The 20,707-nt window shown below is 42.4% G+C and overlaps 1 protein-coding gene across 2 annotated transcripts in view; it reads left to right on the forward strand.

Annotated features, from left to right (window-relative positions):
• The window catches only part of ARHGAP31 (Rho GTPase activating protein 31), a 128,241-nt gene that overhangs the window by 59,690 nt on the left and 47,844 nt on the right, over positions 1-20,707 (forward strand). For both annotated transcript variants that reach the window (XM_010357448.2, XM_010357450.2), the window contains exons 2-3: positions 15,951-16,053; positions 18,927-19,071. In XM_010357448.2, coding sequence (XP_010355750.1) covers positions 15,951-16,053; positions 18,927-19,071 — 248 coding nt within the window. The remainder of the gene's footprint in view (positions 1-15,950; positions 16,054-18,926; positions 19,072-20,707) is intronic.

Raw genomic sequence — 20,707 nt, forward strand, 5'->3', positions numbered from 1 at the left:
TAGAAATAGCCTTGGGGTTAACGGGAGTCTAGCCATACCAAAGGAGATATGTATAAACCTCCTGAGATTGAAGTTTATATTTTATTTAACAGAAATTTCCATTCATATGGGTGGAGTGAGCTGGGGAACCATTAACAGTACAAATGAGAAACAAAAACAAAACAAATAAAAAATTACCCTAGGCCGGGCGCGGTGGCTCAAGCCTGTAATCCCAGCACTTTGGGAGGCCGAGACGGGCGGATCACGAGGTCAGGAGATCGAGACCATCCTGGCTAACACGGTGAAACCCCGTCTCTACTAAATGCAAAAAACTAGCCGGGCGAGGTGGCGGGCGCCTGTAGTCCCAGCTACTCTGGAGGCTGAGGCAGGAGAATGGCGTAAACGCGGGAGGCGGAGCTTGCAGTGAGCTGAGATCCGGCCACTGCACTCCAGACCGGGCAACAGAGCAAGACTCCGTCTCAAAAAAAAAAAAAAAAAATTACCCTAATGTTTTGTCCTGAAAGACCTTGCTGTAAACCAGAGCTGGTAGGAGTCAAGACCTGAACACCGGCAGATAGAAATTGAATCTGCCTTCTTAATTTCCAGCCCAGCCTCTCCTCCCAGTGTCATCCAAGAAGCTGACAGATCCTGGAAGGAGATTAGACCAGGAAGAAACATAAAGATCCAGAAATCATTTGGATACAGAACTTGCTTCTAGCACAGATGAAAGTCTGAGGCTGGCAGTGGCTCATTTGCTGGAGGACATACAACTGATTCATGTTGCTGTAACTGATGGATACCGTAGCACCTACTGCCTGCAAGATACCTAGGGGAATTCAAAGAAGAGGAAAATTAGTCTCCTCAAAGGTCAAGAATCTCATACATGTAGATTAGGGCAAGAATCCATGTTTCTTAATTCATTGTCTAAGTCCTTCTCACTCATCAAGTTGCACTTAGTTGTGAAGTCAGTCTCTACCTTCTGCTGCTTTCTGGTCTTGCCCATTCTTGGTTTCCCTAGTGTGGAGGTTATGCTTATAAAATGTACTGGAAAGTGCATGAATTTTGGATTCAAACAGACTTATGACTGCACCCCAGTTTGCCACTAGCTGTTTGAGCTTGGACAAGTTGTCTAACCACACAGAATCTTAGCTTCCCATCTGAAAATAAGAGTAGTAATGCCTACATCTCAGAGTTTTAAGAATTAAATGAAATAATGATGGTTAATTCATCCCCATAACCACCCATGAGGTATGCAAGAAAAAAAAAAGAGGTGTCCTGGACACACTCAGAGTAGAAAAAAATTTACATTGTCTTCATTCTTAAGATGATCAGTGTTAGTGAAGCATACAGTTCAAGAAACAAGTTTGCTTCTCTCCCATTAATCTGCTCAGTTCACGACCTTCTTCCCTGGGGCTCACTCTCAGGCACATGCGGCCATTCTCTGTGTCCATTAGCACTTAAGAGCCTCCACCAGTGGTATCCCAAGGAGCAGATGGCAAGAAAGCTGCTCATCCAGTAAATGAAACCTTGATCAAGTGATTCCACTGATGTGCGCTCTATGCAGTTACACTGAGGATTTAAATGATTTTAAATGAGTTGTTGTTGCCTAGGAATGTGCTAGGGGTTGACTGAGATCTTTCTGTCTTCCATCAGCAGCCCCATGGAGTGAGTGATGTCTCCTACAAATCTGCTAATAACAAAGCTTTCTCCACAGACAGACAGTAGAAAGGATGAACCACATAAGTCTTTATCAATTACACAAAGCTCAGCAGCTTCATCAATGGGACAAAACCCTTCTGTACAGTTTCTGTGTACAAGATGAGCAAGGCCAGCTCTAAGACCAAGGTCATATGGGGACTCCTTGCAGGTTTGTTTTCTATGTTATAGCATTTGAACCTTTTTCTCTACCCTTCCTCAGTCACAATCACTCCCACCCCAAACACACACACCCAGAGGCACCCTGTGGGAGTCCCTCCTAAGCTCTCCCCACTGGCTCATTCGCCACTAATGACCTGTGGACCCAGACACATTCACCACTCTCAACCAGCCTTTTACGTGTGAGTCAGATAGGCTCTTACCTTTCCTAAAGAAATTTCAGGCAACAGCTAGAAAAGAGTGAGTCCTCTCACTTCCCCTTTCATTGACAAACCATTGTCCCTTCTGACCCTAAAGGAACTCCTTATTTTTTTCTTTTTGTGGCAAGTCTTTTCTTCTAGATTACCTCCCGTCCCTATTCCCCCCCCCCCCCCACAACACACACAAAGGCCTGTTTCTTTGAAGGGAAGAACTTCAGAGTTGGCCCTGATGAGGAAGCTGAAGGTCTAGTCCCAAAGCTGCCTGTATTGGACATTATTCTACAGGCAATGGGGAGCTATTGATTGTTTTGGTGTAGGGGAGCTTTATCATCAAGGTAGTGTTTTAGAAAGATTTGTCTGGAAGTAGAGATCAAGATAGAATGCAATCTTCCCAGGCAGTCAGTAAAAATGCCCCCAAGTTCCCTAATGTTTCTCTTCCACAGGACTGGTCTAGTCAGCATTCCTGGAATTCACCACATTATTTCTTGCCTTTCACCTTGTTTATACTGTTCTCTGTTTCCTGTCCCAAAAGAATGTGTATGACATTTACTAAATGCTTACTCTATGCTAGGCACTTACATGAGCGTTCTGCATGTATTGTAATGTATATTGCATCACGTCAATTACATCATATGATAGCATCTCACATCATATCAAATCATCCCTCTGCACCAGTGTCAGAATTCTTATTGCAGCACCTTGACTTGTCCTTTATCCACTTAGCTCACAACATTGTGAGCCCCTGAGCGTGAGGGTCCTGTCTCAGCACTCCCCAACGTGGTCCCTCTCAGACAGCTGGCTCTCTATAAATGCACACAACTTCCTGTTCTTGTTCAACATCTAAAAGCTCTGCCTGACTTCCCCACCAGCTGTAATCTTTTTAAAAGAACTTTTGTTACATTTTTTGTGCCTGTCTAGGTTCCTTAGCATATTTTGTTTGATATTTTCATACTGGCCAAGTTACTTAATACCTTTGAGCTTCAGTTTCTTCATTTACAAAACAGAGATAAATACCTCCCTCATAAGGTGACTGTGAGGACTGCACTGGGTACAAATAATGGATAAGAAGTGTATAGCTCTGGGACTAGCACATACTAGGTTCACAATAATTACCCATTCCCTTCTTGGCTTCTTGAGGGCCAAGATCTTATTACCTTTTGTTCCTCTAGATGGGCCCTCAGTGCATCTGCTTTGGTAGAAAGAGAATCACTGTCATTGGGAAAGAGACAGCATTGGCAGCAGAAACCTGAGGGTCCCAGCAGGGATAAGTCACAGAGTGGACCAGAGGAGGACCTGGACACCTCTGCAGGAAAGTGCTGGTTTGGCTTGGTACCTGAGAGCCTAAAAATGAGGAGGGCAGGGACCCCCAGCCAGTGAACCAGGCTCCAGGCTGCCTTGCTCAGCAGGATAGCAGAGCTAGTCCTCAGCCATCCCGGGCCAGCAGGTGGGGCAAGTACTTCTGCTTCACAAGGGGTAATAACCTCAACAGGGTCACCGGAAAGGACTTCAGCAAACATTTAGAACTTGGGTCACTGATTTCAGAAGCCTCTCCATCTTCCTAAATGAAACTTGTTTTTCAAAATCCCATTTCTTTCTTTAAAAAAAAAAATACTTATACTATATCCCCTTCACGGAAAATTTAGAAAAGCAAAATTAAAAATAAAGAAAAGCAAAAATCATTTATTTTCTACCACTTAGCAGTAACTACCATTAACATCTCAGAGTGTGTGTGTGTGTGTGTGTGGTTTGTGTGTGTGTGTGTGAGAGAGACAGAGTTTCGCCCTTGTTGCCCAGGCTAGAGTGCAATGGCGCAATCTCAGCTCACTGCAACCTCCACCTCCCAGGTTCAAGCGATTCTCCTGCCTCAGCCTCCTGAGTAACTGGGATTACAGGCACCTGCCACCATGCTGGGCTTTTTTTTTTTTTTTTTTTTTTTTTTTGTATTTTTTAGCAGAGACAGTTTCACCATGTTGGTCAGGCTGGTCTTGAGCTTCTGACCTCAGGTGATCCACCTGCCAGTGTGTGTTATTTTTTGTTATTTAATATACTGGGGGAGAGTTAGTTTTAAAGAGACGTTGTGTACTCTCTATATAATTCTAATTTATCAACTTTTTTGCTATTTTTTTCAAAAGGAACTTAAAATTAGATACAAACCATGAGCTGTTGAATACTTAAAGATCAGCCCTGTAGTGGTAGGATTTAGGCATTTTGGCAGTCAACAGCAAGGAGCCAATCCACTCTCCTCAAATCACACCTCCAAAGTTGCCACCAACTCATAGGACCTGCCTTCCTGTTGGGGAGTGTTTGAACTATGGTAGGTGTAGCCTGGGGCTTGTTCTATTCCTCATCACTTGTGGTATCACAGAAAAAGCATGCACTTTGGCAACACACAAACCTAGGTTTGGATCCCAACTCTGGCACTTCCTAGCTACAGGCCATTGGGCAATTTATCTATTCTCTCTGAGATTCAACTTTCCTATTTTCAAAATGGAGATCATTTTGTCTGTTTCATGGGTTGGCTACAGTTATAGAATGGAGAATGCTATAAAACAAACAAACAGGCCGGGCGCGGTGGCTCACGCCTGTAATCCCAGCACTCTGGGAGGCCCAGGCGGGCCGATCACGAGGTCAGGAGATTGAGACCATCCTGGCTAACACGGTGAAACCTCGTCTCTACTAAAAATACAAAAAAAAAAAAATATTAGCCGGGTGAGGTGGTGGGCGCCTGTAGTCTCAGCTACTCGGGAGGCTGAGGCAGGAGAATGGCGTGAACACGGGAGGCGGAGCTTGCTGTGAGCCGAGATCGCGCCACTGCCCTACAGCCTGGGCGACTGAGTGAGACTATCTCAAAAAAAAAGAACAAAAAAAAAAAACAACAAATAAAAACCCACCTAAAGCCATGCCTGACACATAGTAATTATTTTCTTTGAGGAACCCAGATAGCAAAGGAGCACAGAAAATCCATCTGGAAAAAAATGACCAAGCTCCTGTTCAGGAAAACATTTTGAGTGCATCTGTTTTCTTTTTTTAAATTATACTTTAAGACTTTTAAGTTCTAGGGTACATGTGCACAACATGCAGGTTTGTTACATAGGTATACATGTGCCATGTTGGTGAGATGCACCCATTAACTCGTCATTTGCATTAGGTATATCTCTAATGCTATCTCTCCCCGCTCCCCCAATCCCACAACAGGTCCCAGTGTGTGATGTTCCCCACCCTGTGTCTAAGTGTTCTCATTGTTAAATTCCCACCTATGAGTGAGAACATGTGGTGTTTGGTTTTCCGGCCTTGCAATAGTTTGCTCAGAATGGTGGTTTCCAACTTCATCCATGTCCCTACAAAGGACGTTAACTCATCCTTTTTTATGGCTGCATAGTATTCCATGGTGTATATGTGCCACATTTTCTTAATCCAGTCTATCATTGATGGACATCTGGGTTGGTTCCAAGTCTTTGCTATTGTGAATAGTGAGTGCTTCTGTTTTCAAGGCTATTCTGGATGAATAAGACACGGGACTGTCCTCATTGTCCCCAAGGAGCTCACAACTTAGTAATGGAGATGAATCAGAAACAAGCAACACCTCACACCTAGTGCTAGACAGAGTAGGCTTGCAGTAAATATTTGCAGGATTAAATTTATTCTGAAATTTTTTCAGAAAAGGTAATATATTCTTATAGTTCAAAATTCAAAAGTACAAAAGAATATACAGTGAGAAGTCTCTCTCTTACTCAGAGGCCTAGCCCCAGCTTCCAGTTTCTTTTCCTGTAGACAACTAAAATTATTGCTTTGTTATGTATCCTTCCAGAGATATTGAATGCATATATAAATAGATGTGTATATTTAATCTTTCATTCTCTCTTAACAAAAAATAAAAAGAAAAATCATGGCCAGGCACGGTGACTTATGCCTATAATCCCAGCACCTTGGGAGGCCGAGGCAGGTAGATCACCTGAGGTCAGGAGTTCAAGACCAGACTGGCCAACGTGGTGAAACCCAGTCTCTACTAAAAATACAAAAATTAGCCAGGTGTAGTGGCACACACCTGTAATCCCAGCTACTCAGGAGGCTAAGGCAGGAGAATCACTTGAACCCAGGAGGCAGAGGTCGCAGTGAGCTGAGATTGTGCCACTGCACTCCAGCCTGGGTGACAGAACAAGACTCTGTCTCAAAAAAAAAAAAAAAAAGAGAGAGAAAAAACAACCAGATGCTAGCATACCATTATTCTGGTCTGCTAACAATATATGTTGTTCTTTTTGCCTAACAATATATCTGAGAGACCACTCTATGTCTGTACATAAAAGTTTTCTCATTCTTTTTAGTGACCACATAGCATTCCGGTACGTGAATCTTCCTTTATTTGTGTTACTACCTGCTATTGATGATAATCTTGTGCAATTACGAAAACGGCTGTAATGAATAGCCTTGCACATGTCTTACATATCACATGTACAAGAATATCTGTGGGATACATTTCTAGAAGAAGAACGACTGGGTCAAAGGGTATGTGTACTTATAATTTTAACAGATATTGTCAAATTGCCCTCCAGAAGTTGTATCAATCTCCCCTACCAATTGCAATGCATGAGAGTACGTGTTTTCCCATAGCCTTGCCAACACTGTGTGTTAACAAACTTAGGTACCTTTGCCAATCTGAGAAGTGAAAAATGATGTATCAGTGCAGTTTTAATTTGCAGTGGAATTGAATTTAGATAATTCTAGAAAGTGCCACAAAGGGAGGAGGCACGGGAGAGATGCGAACACGGAGGAAGGAGAACCTAGTTCTGCCTGAGGAAGGCTTTATAGAGAAGTTGGGGGTAGAGCTGAATCCCAAAAGATAAGCAGGAGTTTCTCAGTGGAGAAGCGGCAGTGGGCTCAGATGAGGGAACATCGGGTGCAAAGCCGGGAAGGTGTGAAGGTGCAGAGCATATTCAGGAAGTGGCAGGCTGTCCAGCGTGACTGGAACACGGCATTCCTGTGTGGGGCTGAGAGGGAGGGAGAGCTCCGCAATCAGCAACGAGACTGGCAGCGGGGAGTGTGGCCAGATTGTGGAAAACCTCCTAGGCCTCCTTCTAAATCAAATCTCGGTTTTTAAAAGATAAAATATATTCCCTGTCTCTAGGAACCAAAGAGAAAACAGAACTAAAGCCCATTCTCCCCAAAACGAATTCGAAAGTGAAATAAGAATAAAACAATCGCTTTGAATCCTGTGGGGAAAATGAGAAGTACAGTGTAAGCACTTCTCACTCTTTTTTTCCTCTTTTTCTCCTGGAAGGAGGTTATACTTGAGTTAAATGTATACAGTTTCTAACTAACAGTTCCCAAAGGATGGTTTCAAAAATGTTCTGAGCCAGATAATGGTCTAGTTTCTCAAAGGATAGTGCTCCTTTGGATTTATATGTTCTCATCTATAACAATAAGAAACAGTTGCATTACTTATAGCATCACTCTTTATGCATGTGAATAATGATGAACCATTATTCCAGTAACCAATAATGAAGGATATGAACAATATAAATCAGAAATAAGAAGCTTTTCTCCTGATATAAAAAGCACAAGCAACAAAAGAAAAAAGTAGATAAATTGGACTTCACTGAAATGTAAAACTTCTGTGCTTCAAAGAACACCATCAAGAAAGTGAAAAGACCACCCCCAGCATAGGAGAAAATATTTGCCAATCATAGGTCTAATAAGAGTCTAGTATTCAGAATACATAAAGAAATCTTATAACTCAGCAAAGACCATCCAACTAAAAATGGACAAATTATCCAAATAGACATTTCTTCAAAAGAGATATACAAATGGCCAGTAAGCACAAGAAAAGATGTTCTACATTGTTAGTTTTCAGGGAAATACAAACCAAACTGCAATGAATACCACTTCACAACTGCTAGGATGACTACAATAAAAAAGATAGACAACAAGTATTGACAAGGATATGGAAAATTGGAACCCTCATCCATTGCTGGTAGGAATGTAAAATGGCACGACTATTGTGGAAAACAGTTTGGCAGTGCCTCAAAAGTTCAATGTAGAGTCACCATATGACCCAGCCATTTCACCCCTGGATATATATCCATACAAAACATCAATCCAGGAGAATTGAAAACATATATCCATACAAAAACTTGTACATAAAGGTTTATAGCAACAATATTCCTAATAGCAAAAAGCGGAAATAACTCAAATTTCTATCAACTGGTGAATGAATAAACAAAACGAAGGCTTTATTTGGAATTTTATTCAGCCATAAAGATGAATGAAATACTGACACATGCTACAACATGGACAGACCTTGAAAACACTATGCTAAATGAAGGAAGTCCATCACAAAGGCCACATATTTTAAGATCTAATTTATAGGAAATGTCCAGAACGGGCAAACTCATAGAAAATAGAAAGTTGATTAGTGGCTGCTGGAGCTAGGAGAGGGGAAAATGGGCAATAACTACTAATGGATATGGGTTGCTTTCTTGAGAGATGAAAATATTCTGGAATTAATGTGATGGTTGCTTAACTTGTGAATAGACTAAAAATCACTTAGTCGTACACTTTAAAGGGTGAATTCTATGGTATTTCAATTATATCTCAGGTTTTTTGTTTTTAACTTTTTCTTTTTTTTTTGAGACAGAGTTTCACTCTTGTTGCCCAGGCTAGAGTGTAATGGCGCGATCTCGGCTCAGTGCAACCTCCACCTCTCGGGTTCAAGCGATTCTCCTGCCTCAGCCTCCCAAGTGGCTGGGATTACAGGCATGTGCCACCAGGCCCGGCTAGTTTTTTATTTTTAGTAGAGACGGGGTTTCTTCATGTTGATCAGGCTGGTCTCGAACTCACAACCTCAGGTGATCCACCCGCCTTGGCCTCCCAAAGTGCTGGGATTACAGGCATGAGCCACCGTGCCTGGTCAACTGTTTTTTGTTTTTGTTTTTGTTTTTTTGAGATAGCGTTTCACTCACTCTGTTGCCCAGGCTAGAGTGCAATAATGTGATCTCAGCTCACTACAACCTCTGATTCCCAGGTTCAAGTGATTCTCCTGCCTCAGCCTCCTGAGTAGCTGGGATTACAGGCATGCACCACCATACCTGGCTAGTTTTTGTAGTTTTAGTAGAGATGAGGTTTCACTGTATTGGGTAAGCTGGTCTTGAACTCCTGACCTCAGGTGATCCACCTACCTCAGCCTCCCAAAGTGCTGGGATTATAGGCGGCATGAGCCACTGCAATTGGCCTATATCTCAGGTTTAAAAATAAAAAATAAAAGATTTAAAAGGAAACTTTTCTCCAAGGAGGACAAGCCAAAGCCTCAACATATTTTTTAATCTTTTTTCTTAGAAAATTAGAAATTGGTTAATTTGTTTTTTGTTTTTTTTTTTAAGAACAGAATACATTATACTTCATTAAATAAATACCACAACTTTTCAATATTTCTTTAATTCCACGTTAGGCCAGGAGGAAGAGAGTAGAAATAAAACAGGGAGGAGGAAGGAGACTCAGAGGGAAAATTGGGGTGGGCAGTGACCTCCGGGCAGGGAGAGCCTCGCAGAGGCCAGGGAGGAGCATGGGACAGAAGAGTGGAACAGGGATGGGGAAAGGATGGGACAGGAACAAAGAACAGAGGCTGGCAGAGAGAGCTCTTGGATTCTGTGAGGGAAACGTCTAGGAAGTTCTGTACTCAGAACCCAGAGAAATGAGGAAGTAATGTAAATCTTTACTGCATCTCTTGGGAAAATGCTGAAGAGGGGCCCATTCACAGCACAGCAAAACTGCTTAAAATTCCCCCCTCTCTCCCATGTGCATCGCAACAAATGCTCACAGGATTTCTTCCTGTGCAGTGTCTTGTCTCTCTCATTATCTTACCCTCTTCCCTCAAGTATCATTATTCTTTGCCCACCAGCAGCTCTTGGTTCTTTTTATTACCTCAAACAAGATGATGAACATATCCATCATGCCCAAATGTTTCCTCGGGCTCCTTTGTCATTCCTCCCTCCCGCCTCTGCCCTGCTTTCTCTTCCTAGAAGTTAGTTTGCATTTTCTAGAGTTTTACATCAATGGAGTCCTACCCTATGTAGTCTTCCATAATCTGGCTTCTATACCCAGCCGAGTGTCTTTGAGCTGTACTCATAGGCTTTATCACTCCTTGTTGCCGAGTATGTTCTGTTATGTGTACACACCATGAGACTTTACTTTGAAGGTCAGGAATGCAGGACTCGGAGAGGGGACGAAATCTGACCACGTCGAGACCTTACCAAATTCCAGAATGGAGATGGGGGAGTGCCTGTTTCCCTAAAATACAAAGCCATTTGCACTATGAAAGAATGTGGCCACCACAACCACGTAAATGACCAAATACAACTGTGCTTCCTTCAATCTCTGTCTCCAGGTCTCATCAGGTCCCAGGCACACAGGGAGCTGAGGCAGCTTAGCAGTGTTGTGACTGCTGGGAGTAACTCTGAGAAATGTTTGACTTCTGGTCTTTTCTGCACTAAACCCTTCAAGAGGTTAGGACTTGAGGAAAACGTGTTACTTATAAGTGTAAAATATGTTACTTGTAAATAAATAAAACAAAGGACTTTATAATGTTTTATAAACTGTAAAGCATAAACCAAAGGCAAGATTTTATTTTCCCTCAGAAACCACTTCAAGTTGTATTTTGTGCTCAGATTAAAATTTAACATTTAAGGTAACTGATCTAGGAAAAACAAAACGAAACAAGGGAGTTAGAGGGCCATCAGTGAAACGATTCTAAGAAGCTATAATATTATGTCATCAGCAGAACTATGTGTACCTCTGTAGGAGGAGACTCAGAGTTCTATGGGCCCAGGATGAATCTCACAGAATGAGCTCTGTGACTCTGACCTCCAGCGTCACTCCTTCTCATGCCTGAATCGACAATAGAAGCTTGCTTTCTGTCTATAACTACTCAGCTATTTTGATCAAGCTGCTTCTACCCTGTCCAGAATCCTAGGGTGTCCCCAATCTGATTGGACCCATGGGACAATAGTTTAAAGAATTTTGAGACTTTGAGACTAAACAGTAGCCCCTGCAACACTACCCTCCAGGGTATTTTCAGACCCTTGCTATTCTGAGTGTGAGCTGCAGATTAGCAGTACCTGCATGACCTGGAATTTGTTAGAAAGGCAAATTCTCAACACTCCTACCACCTACCTCCCTACTGAATTGCAATATGCATATTAGTGAAATCCCCAGGTGATTTTATGCACATTAAGGTATGTGAGAAGCCCTGGTCTAGACTAGTGGTTCTTCAACATTCCTTTTTTTTTTTTTTTTTTTGAGACAGAGTCAGAGTCTGGCTTTGTCGCCCAGGCTGGAGTGCTATGGCACAATCTTGGCTTACTGCAACTTCTGTCTTCCAGGTTCAAGTGATTCTCCTGCCTCAGCCTCCTGAGTAGCTGGGATTACAGGCGCCCCCCACCACACTTGGCAGATTTTTGTATTTTTAGTAGAGATGGGATTGCACATTGTTGGTCAGGCTGGTCTCGAACTCCTGACCTCAAGTGATCCACCCACCTTGGCCTTTCAAAGTGCTGGGATTACAAGCGTGAGCCACCGTGCCCGGTGGTTCTTCAACTTTTGAGTACATCAGAATCATCTGGAGGACGCTGGGCTGCAGGACCTGACCCAGGGACTACAGTCTGAGAACCGCTGCTCTAATGTCTAGAGCTGGATGATGACACAGAGATTGAGTCCTTTCCCATTACTGCGTAACAGTGATGGAGAATTCCTACATCTTCCAACTCAGCCCAAGATGAGAAACCAGGAAAGCTAACACTCCACAGTGAGTGGCACTGTGACCTCTTTCTGGGTTGTTTTAACATTGCCTCCCACTTAAGCAAAGCCATGGACAATAGGTTCTAAGGCCTTTGTACCAAAGCCAGAATAAATTTATGGCAGAGGCTCTGTCTCAGAATGTGTTTTCCCACCTTTGAGACAAATGGAGCCTGAAGTGCTGCAGATGAGAGCTATGGTGCTGGGAGGTCCCTATTCTGAGAACAGGCTGGAACAGGTTGGTTACCCTGTACTGCTCCTTTTGTGGAGTGTTCTTTGTCAAGGTCCTTAGAGTCCAAGGCTTTTGTGCCTGAGTCCTCCTTGTGAGTGTTCCGAGTTCTTAAGTCCACTTGTGCCCTGCACAGCACAGCAGCCATGCACTGTGGTACAGACTTGAAATGCAGAACACCCTGAGCGCCAAGCACAGCTCCCAGACTGCTAACTCAGTGTTAGATCCTACTGCCTTTGTGCGGCAAAGATACACCTACGTGCACAGAGAAGACATCCCATGGAAGCAAAATTACTCTCAAATCAAAAAATTTGCTAAAGAAGGACACAACAGCTATTCTAAGAAGTAGAGAGCGCGGTGGCTCAAGCCTGTAATCCCAGCACTTTGGGAGGCCGAGACGGGCGGATCATGAGGTCAGGAGATCCAGACCATCCTGGCTAACACGGTGAAACCCCGTCTCTACTAAAAAAAAATACAAAAAACTAGCCGGGCGAGGTGGCGGGCGCCTGTAGTCCCAGGTACTCGGAGGCTGAGGCAGGAGAATGGCGTGAACCCGGGAGGCGGAGCTTGCAGTGAGCTGAGATCCGGCCACTGCACTCCAGCCTGGGCGACAGAGTGAGACTCCGTCTCAAAAAAAAAAAAAAAAAAAAAAAGTACAGATGAGGCCAGGCATGGTGGCTCACGCCTGTAATCCCAGCACTTTGGGAGGCCGAGGCAGGTGGATCACCTGAGATCAGGAGTTCAAGACCAGCCTGGCCAGCGTAGTAAAACCCTATTTCTATGAAAAATACAAAAATTAGCTGGGCGTGGTGGCAGGCACCTGTAATCCCAGCTACTCAGGAGGCTGAGGCAGGAAAATCACTTGAACCTGGGAGGCGGAGGTTGCAGTGAGCCGAGATCACACCATTGCACTCCAGCCTGGGTGACAAGAGCGAAACTGTCTCAAAAAAAAAAAAAAAAAAAAAAAAAAAAAAAAAAAAAAAAGAGGGGGAAGTAGAGATGAGTTTTGACCTGTACAAGGTTGGTCATCTACCCCAAGTGCCCACTGGATGGGAAGAGGCAAGCTCTGTTTTCACCAAGAAAATCAGGTTATACATTTATATTATAGATAAGTTGCAAGTAGAAATAATATTGGTCATTGTGGAATGCTTCTTATATGCCAGGGTCTGTGCCAAATATTTGTAAATATTATTTCAGTCCTAGCTACAAGATTAATATCACTATTATCCTCCTTTCACACATGTGGAAACTAAGAAACAGAACTCTTGTATATTTTGCCCAAGGGTACAAAAGCAGTTTGGTATCCAAATCTGCACTCTCAACCATAGACCGTATGGTGGCAGGTTACCGAACAGTGAGGTGTGGTGGGGAAAGAGTCCACCATCATTGTTCACAATAGGAATTTTGAGAGAGAGAGAGAGAGAGAGAGAAAGAGAGAGAGAGACTTTAAGTATCATTGGAACGGTTTCTATTTATCTATCTATTTGCATGAGCATGGGAAACAAAATCTCACGAAGAACCGTATTTTATAAAACAGATCAAATCATAGCTCTTCTGGCTGAAGACAGGCAGAGGCTCTGGAACCCCGCCCACTCCCACAGCACCCCCCACCACACCCTACTCCCATGCTGTGCTCACTCCTAGGAAGTGGTTCCACCTCTATGGTCTCTGGCAGTTCCACCTCTATGGTCTTTGGCCTCAATATTTCCAATTCCAAGTCCATTCCCTAAGGGGCAAACCATGGATATGTGCTGGAAGGGAACACTCCAGCCTTTGAGAATGCACAGCCTTTGAGAGGCAGCAGAATAAGTATGGTAAACTTTATTGAGCACTTAAAATTACAGTTACTTGAAGGCCACAAGGGAAAGGAATGCTTAGAGCACATCATAATAGGGAATTCAGGTAGAATGTTGAGTCTGAATGCCTTGTGTCTACCCACATAAAGATCCAATCCAGCTTCGAATTGTGTATAGGCATGAGTATATGTAATACGCATTAATGAATTGGCATTGGTCTGATCTACAGCATTAATGGATTGAGTATGTGTTGGAAGTGCGAGCACAGTAATAGTCCAAGCGTTAATTCACGGAGGTCCCACATCACTGTGGTAGCCTCGAGAAGCCAATGAAGATCTCAGAGCCTTTAGTGGGTTGTTTGGTGGGTGAGGTTGTTCTATCCCAAACCTCCATTCACAGCAGTCTCACATGGGGGAACTCAAGTGCATCTGTCCAGGGACAAAGTGGCAAGTGATCTGCTGCTCTCTCTGTACCATCCAGAAGGCCTGTATCTGCCCCCTGGGTCACTGAGCTGGCTGGTTCTCTCAAAGTCAGCCGCCCGGAGAGAACAGCACAGCCAGACCCTTCTACCAGGGCACTGAACCTCTGGAAAGGCAGGAACTCAGGAGGCCCTGTCAGTCCTTTCTATGTTGTCCATTACATTAATGACTGGTTTCGATGCATGGCGGGTGGGGGGTTTAGATGGGGGGCGGTTCTCACCTTAAGAAACAAACAAACAAAAAAACCACTTTAACCTTTAAATCACCTTCGATATTCTGGCAGATTTTCTTCCAGTCTTTTTCCCTTCGAATTTTTTTTTTTTTTTTTTTTTGAGGCGGAGTCTCGCTCTGTCGCCCGGGCTGGAGTACTGTGGCCGGATCTCAGCTCACTGCAAGCTCCGCCTCCCGGGTTCACGCCATTCTCCTGCCTCAGCCTCCCGAGTAGCTGGGACTACAGGCGCCCGCCACGTCGCCTGGCTAGTTTTTTGTATTTTTTTTTTTTAGTAGAGACGGGGTTTCACCGTGTTAGCCAGGATGGTCTCGATCTCCTGACCTCGTGATCCGCCCGTCTCGGCCTCCCAAAGTGCTGGGATTACAGGCTTGAGCCACCGCGCCCGGCCTTCCTTCGAATTTTTTAAATACAAACTGAATTTACAATGTATATTCAGTTTGTCGAAGATTTTTTCTTCTAAAAGAATGGAATTGTAAACATTTTCCAATGTATTAATTATTTTTTTGAAGCAACAAGTAATCATGAGTGACTTAAGTAAATTTGCCTGTGCCTTGATGTCCTCATGTTTAGAATAAAGCGGTGGCTCTCTAATTTTTGCATGCATCAGAGTCACCCAGAGGGTTTGTTAAAAGGCACAGATTGCTGGGCCCCACCCCAAAATTTCTGAGTTAATAGGTCGGGAGTGGGGCCTGAAGATTTGCATTTCCAACTTCTGCTGATGCTGCTGGTCAGAAGACCATACTTGGAGAACCAGTGAAATGAAGAAACCGAGTTGTGGGATGTCCAAGCTTACCAATGGTCTCAAAATCTAAGTTTTTGAATATTTTTAAAAATTGTTTTAAAAAAAACAATTCTTGGCCAGGCGTAGTGCCTCACACCTATAATACCAGCTCTTTGGGAGGCCAAGGTGGGTGGATCACCTGAAATCAAGTGTTGGAGACCAGCCTGGTCAACATGGCGAAACCCAGTTCTCTACTAAAAATACAAAAATTAGCTTGGCCTGGTGGCGGGTCCCTGTAATCCCAGCTACTTGAGAGCCTGAGGCAGGAGAATTGCTTGAACCCAGGAGGTAGACGTTGCAGTGAGACAAGATCGCGCCACTGCACTCCAGCCTGGGCAACAGAGCAAGTCTCAAAAAAAAAAAAAAAAAAAAAAAAAGCAAAACAAAAAAACAATTCTTTAGCAACACCCTATGATTTTTTTTTTGTTAATACGAAAGGAACATCACCTACCACTTACAAGTAATCGTTTCCACTTGCAAGTGATATGAGTTCCATACTTATATCTCTTTGAAGATACTTGGATTTTTAAAAGGATATCTTTAAAAGACAGGCAGATTTACATCTAATACTTGTTTTCTTCTTTTCCTTTACATAGTTCCATATGTTTTGAAAAGCTGTGCAGAATTTATAGAGACTCACGGCATCGTGGATGGAATCTATCGGCTTTCAGGAGTCACCTCAAACATACAACGGCTAAGGTAAGCTAAAAGAATAGCCCTAAAAGAATTCTCCCATGATTCTTCCTGTGTCCATGCCTCTGTCCCCCGATGTCCAGAGTATTAAAAACCCAAAGGAACTGAGGGAAGTGTGGCAGCACTGAAGATCAGATGCAGTGGTTTTCAGATGCCTGACTGTTCTTAATCTAATCAGGAAACCCTCCAGCCTGATATAATTCTTTCCAACAGAAGCTCCTAAGGCTTTCAATCTGTTTCTTTGTCTTGCACGAGATATATTCTTCTTAGGTGAATTTGATTTAACTCAAATGATTTAAATTACAAGTTAAGGAAAACGTGATTTATTATCATTTGCTGGCCAGCCCAAAGCTTAGACTAGGTTCCTGTTACTTAGTACTCAGAACGCTGAGATCCATGTCAGTTTTTCTGCTGGCGCACCCTCAAATTTGACGTTTTGTCTGGTTGAGAAATCAGAAGCCTGTATGATTGTGCGTGTCTCTAACTGATGCTAGGATTTTAAGAATTACTGATGAGTGAAAAAAATATAAAAATAAATTAAAAAATTACTGATGGGTAAACTATTTCCAATTTTATGTATTTATCCTAAATATTTGGAAGAAATTTCTATCACATTAAATAAAGAGGGCAAAACATTTTATACAAAACACAGGTATATGTGTGCTTTATATTTATACAGAGAGTATATAGAAGATAGAGTATATATATATATGATTTTATATGACTTAAACAATAGATCTGCATATTTTGCATATTGTTCCTTAACACCAAAAGGAACATAATTTAATGTTATTTTAATTATAACATTTTATTATTACTTATATTTATTATATGTTCTTTAGTTATAAATGTAGAGTTTTAAAACAAAAAAATTATTATTACAAGGTTAATATAATAAGTTGTGCAGGTAATTCAGTTTTCATATTCTTTCTCCTGTTTGGTTTCTGCCCTTTCCCCCCAGATTTGGATTGTAATTAAATTATACCAAAGAAATAGAGCATCTTTTTTTTTTCCTAGAGAAGTGGTAGCTGTTAAAAAAAATTGGTTTATTGCAGCCATAGATTTTAATGAATCTATGTGTTTACATAATTTCACTAATTTACTAGTACTCCATTCAATGGCAAATACTTCTTAATGGTTTGAAATATACTGCACAGTAGGTTGCATCCTGGAAGGACACTTGGGTAGTAATGAATTATTTTTTATTTCAGCACTGACCTTATCCTTGACAAGAGAAATCTTTGGCTAAATAAATGAATAAGCTCTAGTTTGCTCTTGTTCTGCTCTCTTAAAAACATTCTCTTTTTAAAAGAGAGCTATGCCAAGAGAACATAGCATGGCATAGTTCTGTTTTAAAACATAGCATGGGCCGGGTGCAGTGGCTCACGCCTGTAATCCCAGCACTTTGGGAGGTCAAAGTGGGTGGATCACTTGAGGTCTGGAGTTCGAGACCAGCCTGGCCAACATGGTGAAACCCCGTCTCTTCTAAAAATATAAAACTTAGCCGGGTGTGGTGGCGGGCGCCTGTAATCCCAGCTACTTGGGACGCTGAGGCAGAAGAATCGCTTGAACCCGGGAGGTGGAGGTTGCAGAGAGCCAAGATTGTGCCAGCCTTGGTGACAACAGTGAAACTCCATCTAAAAAAAAAAAAAAAAATAGCATTTCATAGATCTCTTTTCAAAGCCCCACTCAGTTTCTTCCAGGTTCTGAAAGCATCAGGGATTTCCCTACCCTTCATTAAAGGGGTAGGCCCAGAGAATAGGAGAATGGGCAGTGAGCTGTTTCAAAAATGCTGGTTCTGAGAGTACTGTTGACTATGTCACGTTAGATGACTTAGTGAATACTCTCAAAAAGCTTAACTTCTCTTCTATATTAAAGCTCAAATTTGTCATTTTTAAAACAGATTTTAATTTATGAGTATTAATATATATATTATTTGAAGCAGTATATTCATGTAACCTTTTAAGGAAATGTTTTCTAAATGTTTTTGAGGCCTGGAACTGGATGATATTCCAAGACATCTGTCCTGTAGGAGTCACCATCAGGCAGTCTAGAAGGTTCTATTGAGCACCAAAAAGATAGTCAGTTAGGCTGGGCATGGTGGCTCACACCTGTGATCCCAGCACTTTGGGAGGCCGAGGCAGTCGGATCATGAGGTCAGGAGATCGAGACCATCCTGGCTAACACGGTGAAACCCCGTCTCTACTAAAAATACAAAAGATTAGCCAGGTATGATAGCGGGCGCCTGTAGTCCCAGCTACTCAGAGGCTGAAGCAGGAGAATCACTTGAACCCAGAAGGCGGAGGCTGCAGTGAGCCAAGATTGCGCCACTACACTCCAGCCTGGGTGACAGAGCGAGACTCCATCTCAAAAAAAAAAAAAAAAAAAAAAAGTCGATTACAGTTCTCAAACTTTGGGTTTGAGTCTCCAGATAAAACAAGTTTGTTGACATGGATATATGGAGATGAGTGACAACAACCTGACCTACCCTAGTTTCGGTCTCTCCTGTAAGAAAGGGAAATTCATTTTGAACAATATTTTGGAAAAACTGAAATCTCAATAGGACTTTTTGGCAAATTGTATTGATATTTCCCCAGTGTTCACAACCAAGACTGCAGACATGATGCCATGGGAAATCCATTTGTAAATGAGCATTATGTCTTTCTCATCACAGCAGATTTTGCAAGGAAGATCCAAACCTGAAATGGAAGTCTTCCTGTGACTTCCTCGGGCCTGGAGTAGAAGATCTTTTTGAATTAAGGTCAAAAATATAGTCAGATCAGCAGTTTAGGGTCTTTTTACCCCTAAGCAACCAAGCAGCTGCTGACATGGAACACACACTCCCTGGGATTGTTATGTCTCCGTCTGTGTTGTTTCAGGCAAGAGTTTGGCTCAGATCAATGTCCAGATCTGACAAGGGAAGTGTACCTCCAGGACATCCACTGTGTGGGCTCGCTCTGCAAGCTCTACTTTAGGGAGCTGCCCAACCCCCTCCTGACTTATGAGCTCTATGAGAAATTCACGGTGAGTGTTTGGATTTCCATTATGGTTACTGGGTGGGATGCATGGATGGGCCAAGAAGAGTTTCAGCACTAAAATAACAATAATAACACTCACCAGATGGTTGACATTATCTTAGCATGGTGAGGGAAGTAGGATAATATGGTAAGGAAAATAGGGTAGTGGAACTGTTTGCTAAATTTTTCTTTCTTGAATTTTCAGAATCATGTTGTTTGTTTTAAGAGCTGGGTTGAATTATCTCCATGTTTATTCAACTGAATGTGCCTTATTGTATAAGGAGGAAACTGAGAACCCCAGAAGTAAAGTGGCTGGCCCAAGGTCACACAGCAGAGGCAGGACAGGAACCTGAGACGTCTCATGCTACACCCTTTGCTAGCTTTTTTATCAGACCATTCCCTCTGTGTTTCTTTTGTGGGTTGGGGAAAGAGGTGGGTGGGTAGAGAAGGGAGAGGGAACAAACAAATGTCAAGAGGGGTCAGAAAGCTGGGAAGCAAAAAGAATATGAGAAAAACAGCTAAGAGGGAGAGCAGGATAGGTCGGTGGGTTGGGCTGGTGGAGAGGATGGATGGGCTTTAGCAAAACACCTAAGTAGCAGCTGTATGGTCACCAAATAGGGCACACCCATAGGAAAGTGGAAAGAAGAATAAATGCTTACAGGATGGCTGTAGAGATAGCGTGAAAAACATGGCTTGAACATTTGGCTGCATGAGAGAAGGTGTAGAGGAGGCAGAGGGCTGGGTTTAACCAAGGTTGGGGTTCAGCTGGCAAAGAGGGATGAGGGAGATGAGACCATGTGCTGGGGACATTGAAATAATTGACCATGGAATTTAGTGTAGATGCAAAAGGAAGTGAGGGCACAAGGTAGATGAGTAACAGTATAAAAGTAGATCATCCCAGTGAAGTCAGTGGAGTGTTGAAGTATGGTAGTTAGAGAGGGATGTTTGAAAGTGAGATTATGGCGAGGTTACGGTTTTGGGTAAGGACCAGATCTAATCACTAACAGTGGGAGGGAACCTTTCTCATGGCTCCTGTAATAAATTTGTTTTGAGTATATGAAAAGTTCTTCAATTTGAAATGATACAGGAATAAATGAATGGTATTTCTTAAAAATGGGCTTGGGCTGTAAAAATATGTTTAGGAGTTTTCAGTGGTACAGGGAAATATTCAAATGATAATTGAAGAAAAACTAAACGCACAACTGTATATTAAAAAAGGATTAAAAGGAAAGATGTTCAAAAGACTAAAAGACTAACAGCTATTCATTTCAGTGATGGGATTTCAGACAGTTTTTCCTGTTTCTTTAACTTTCATAATTTTGCCCACTAATAGTTTTTAGCCAACAACAACAAGAACAACAAAAATTTTCTGGTTATATATACTTAAAGAATTTAAAAAAGGGAAAACAAAATCAAGAAATAGGGGGAGAAATGAAGATTTAAAAAAAAGAAAAAAAAATAGTCCAAAGCACATAAAAAAATGGGCATAAATGTTGACCTTTAGAGAAGTCAACGTGTACCAGCTGGCATAGTTGTCATTGGTTAGGGGACCCCTCTCCTTTAGATCTAAGGCAGAAGGTAAAGAAGCCTCCTATCTGCATGGCTAAGTTGTAAATAATGGTATCCGCTACCCATGGAACCAC

The sequence above is a fragment of the Rhinopithecus roxellana genome, chromosome 1, assembly GCF_007565055.1.
Source record: "Rhinopithecus roxellana isolate Shanxi Qingling chromosome 1, ASM756505v1, whole genome shotgun sequence".
Classification (NCBI taxonomy): Eukaryota; Metazoa; Chordata; class Mammalia; order Primates; family Cercopithecidae; genus Rhinopithecus; species Rhinopithecus roxellana.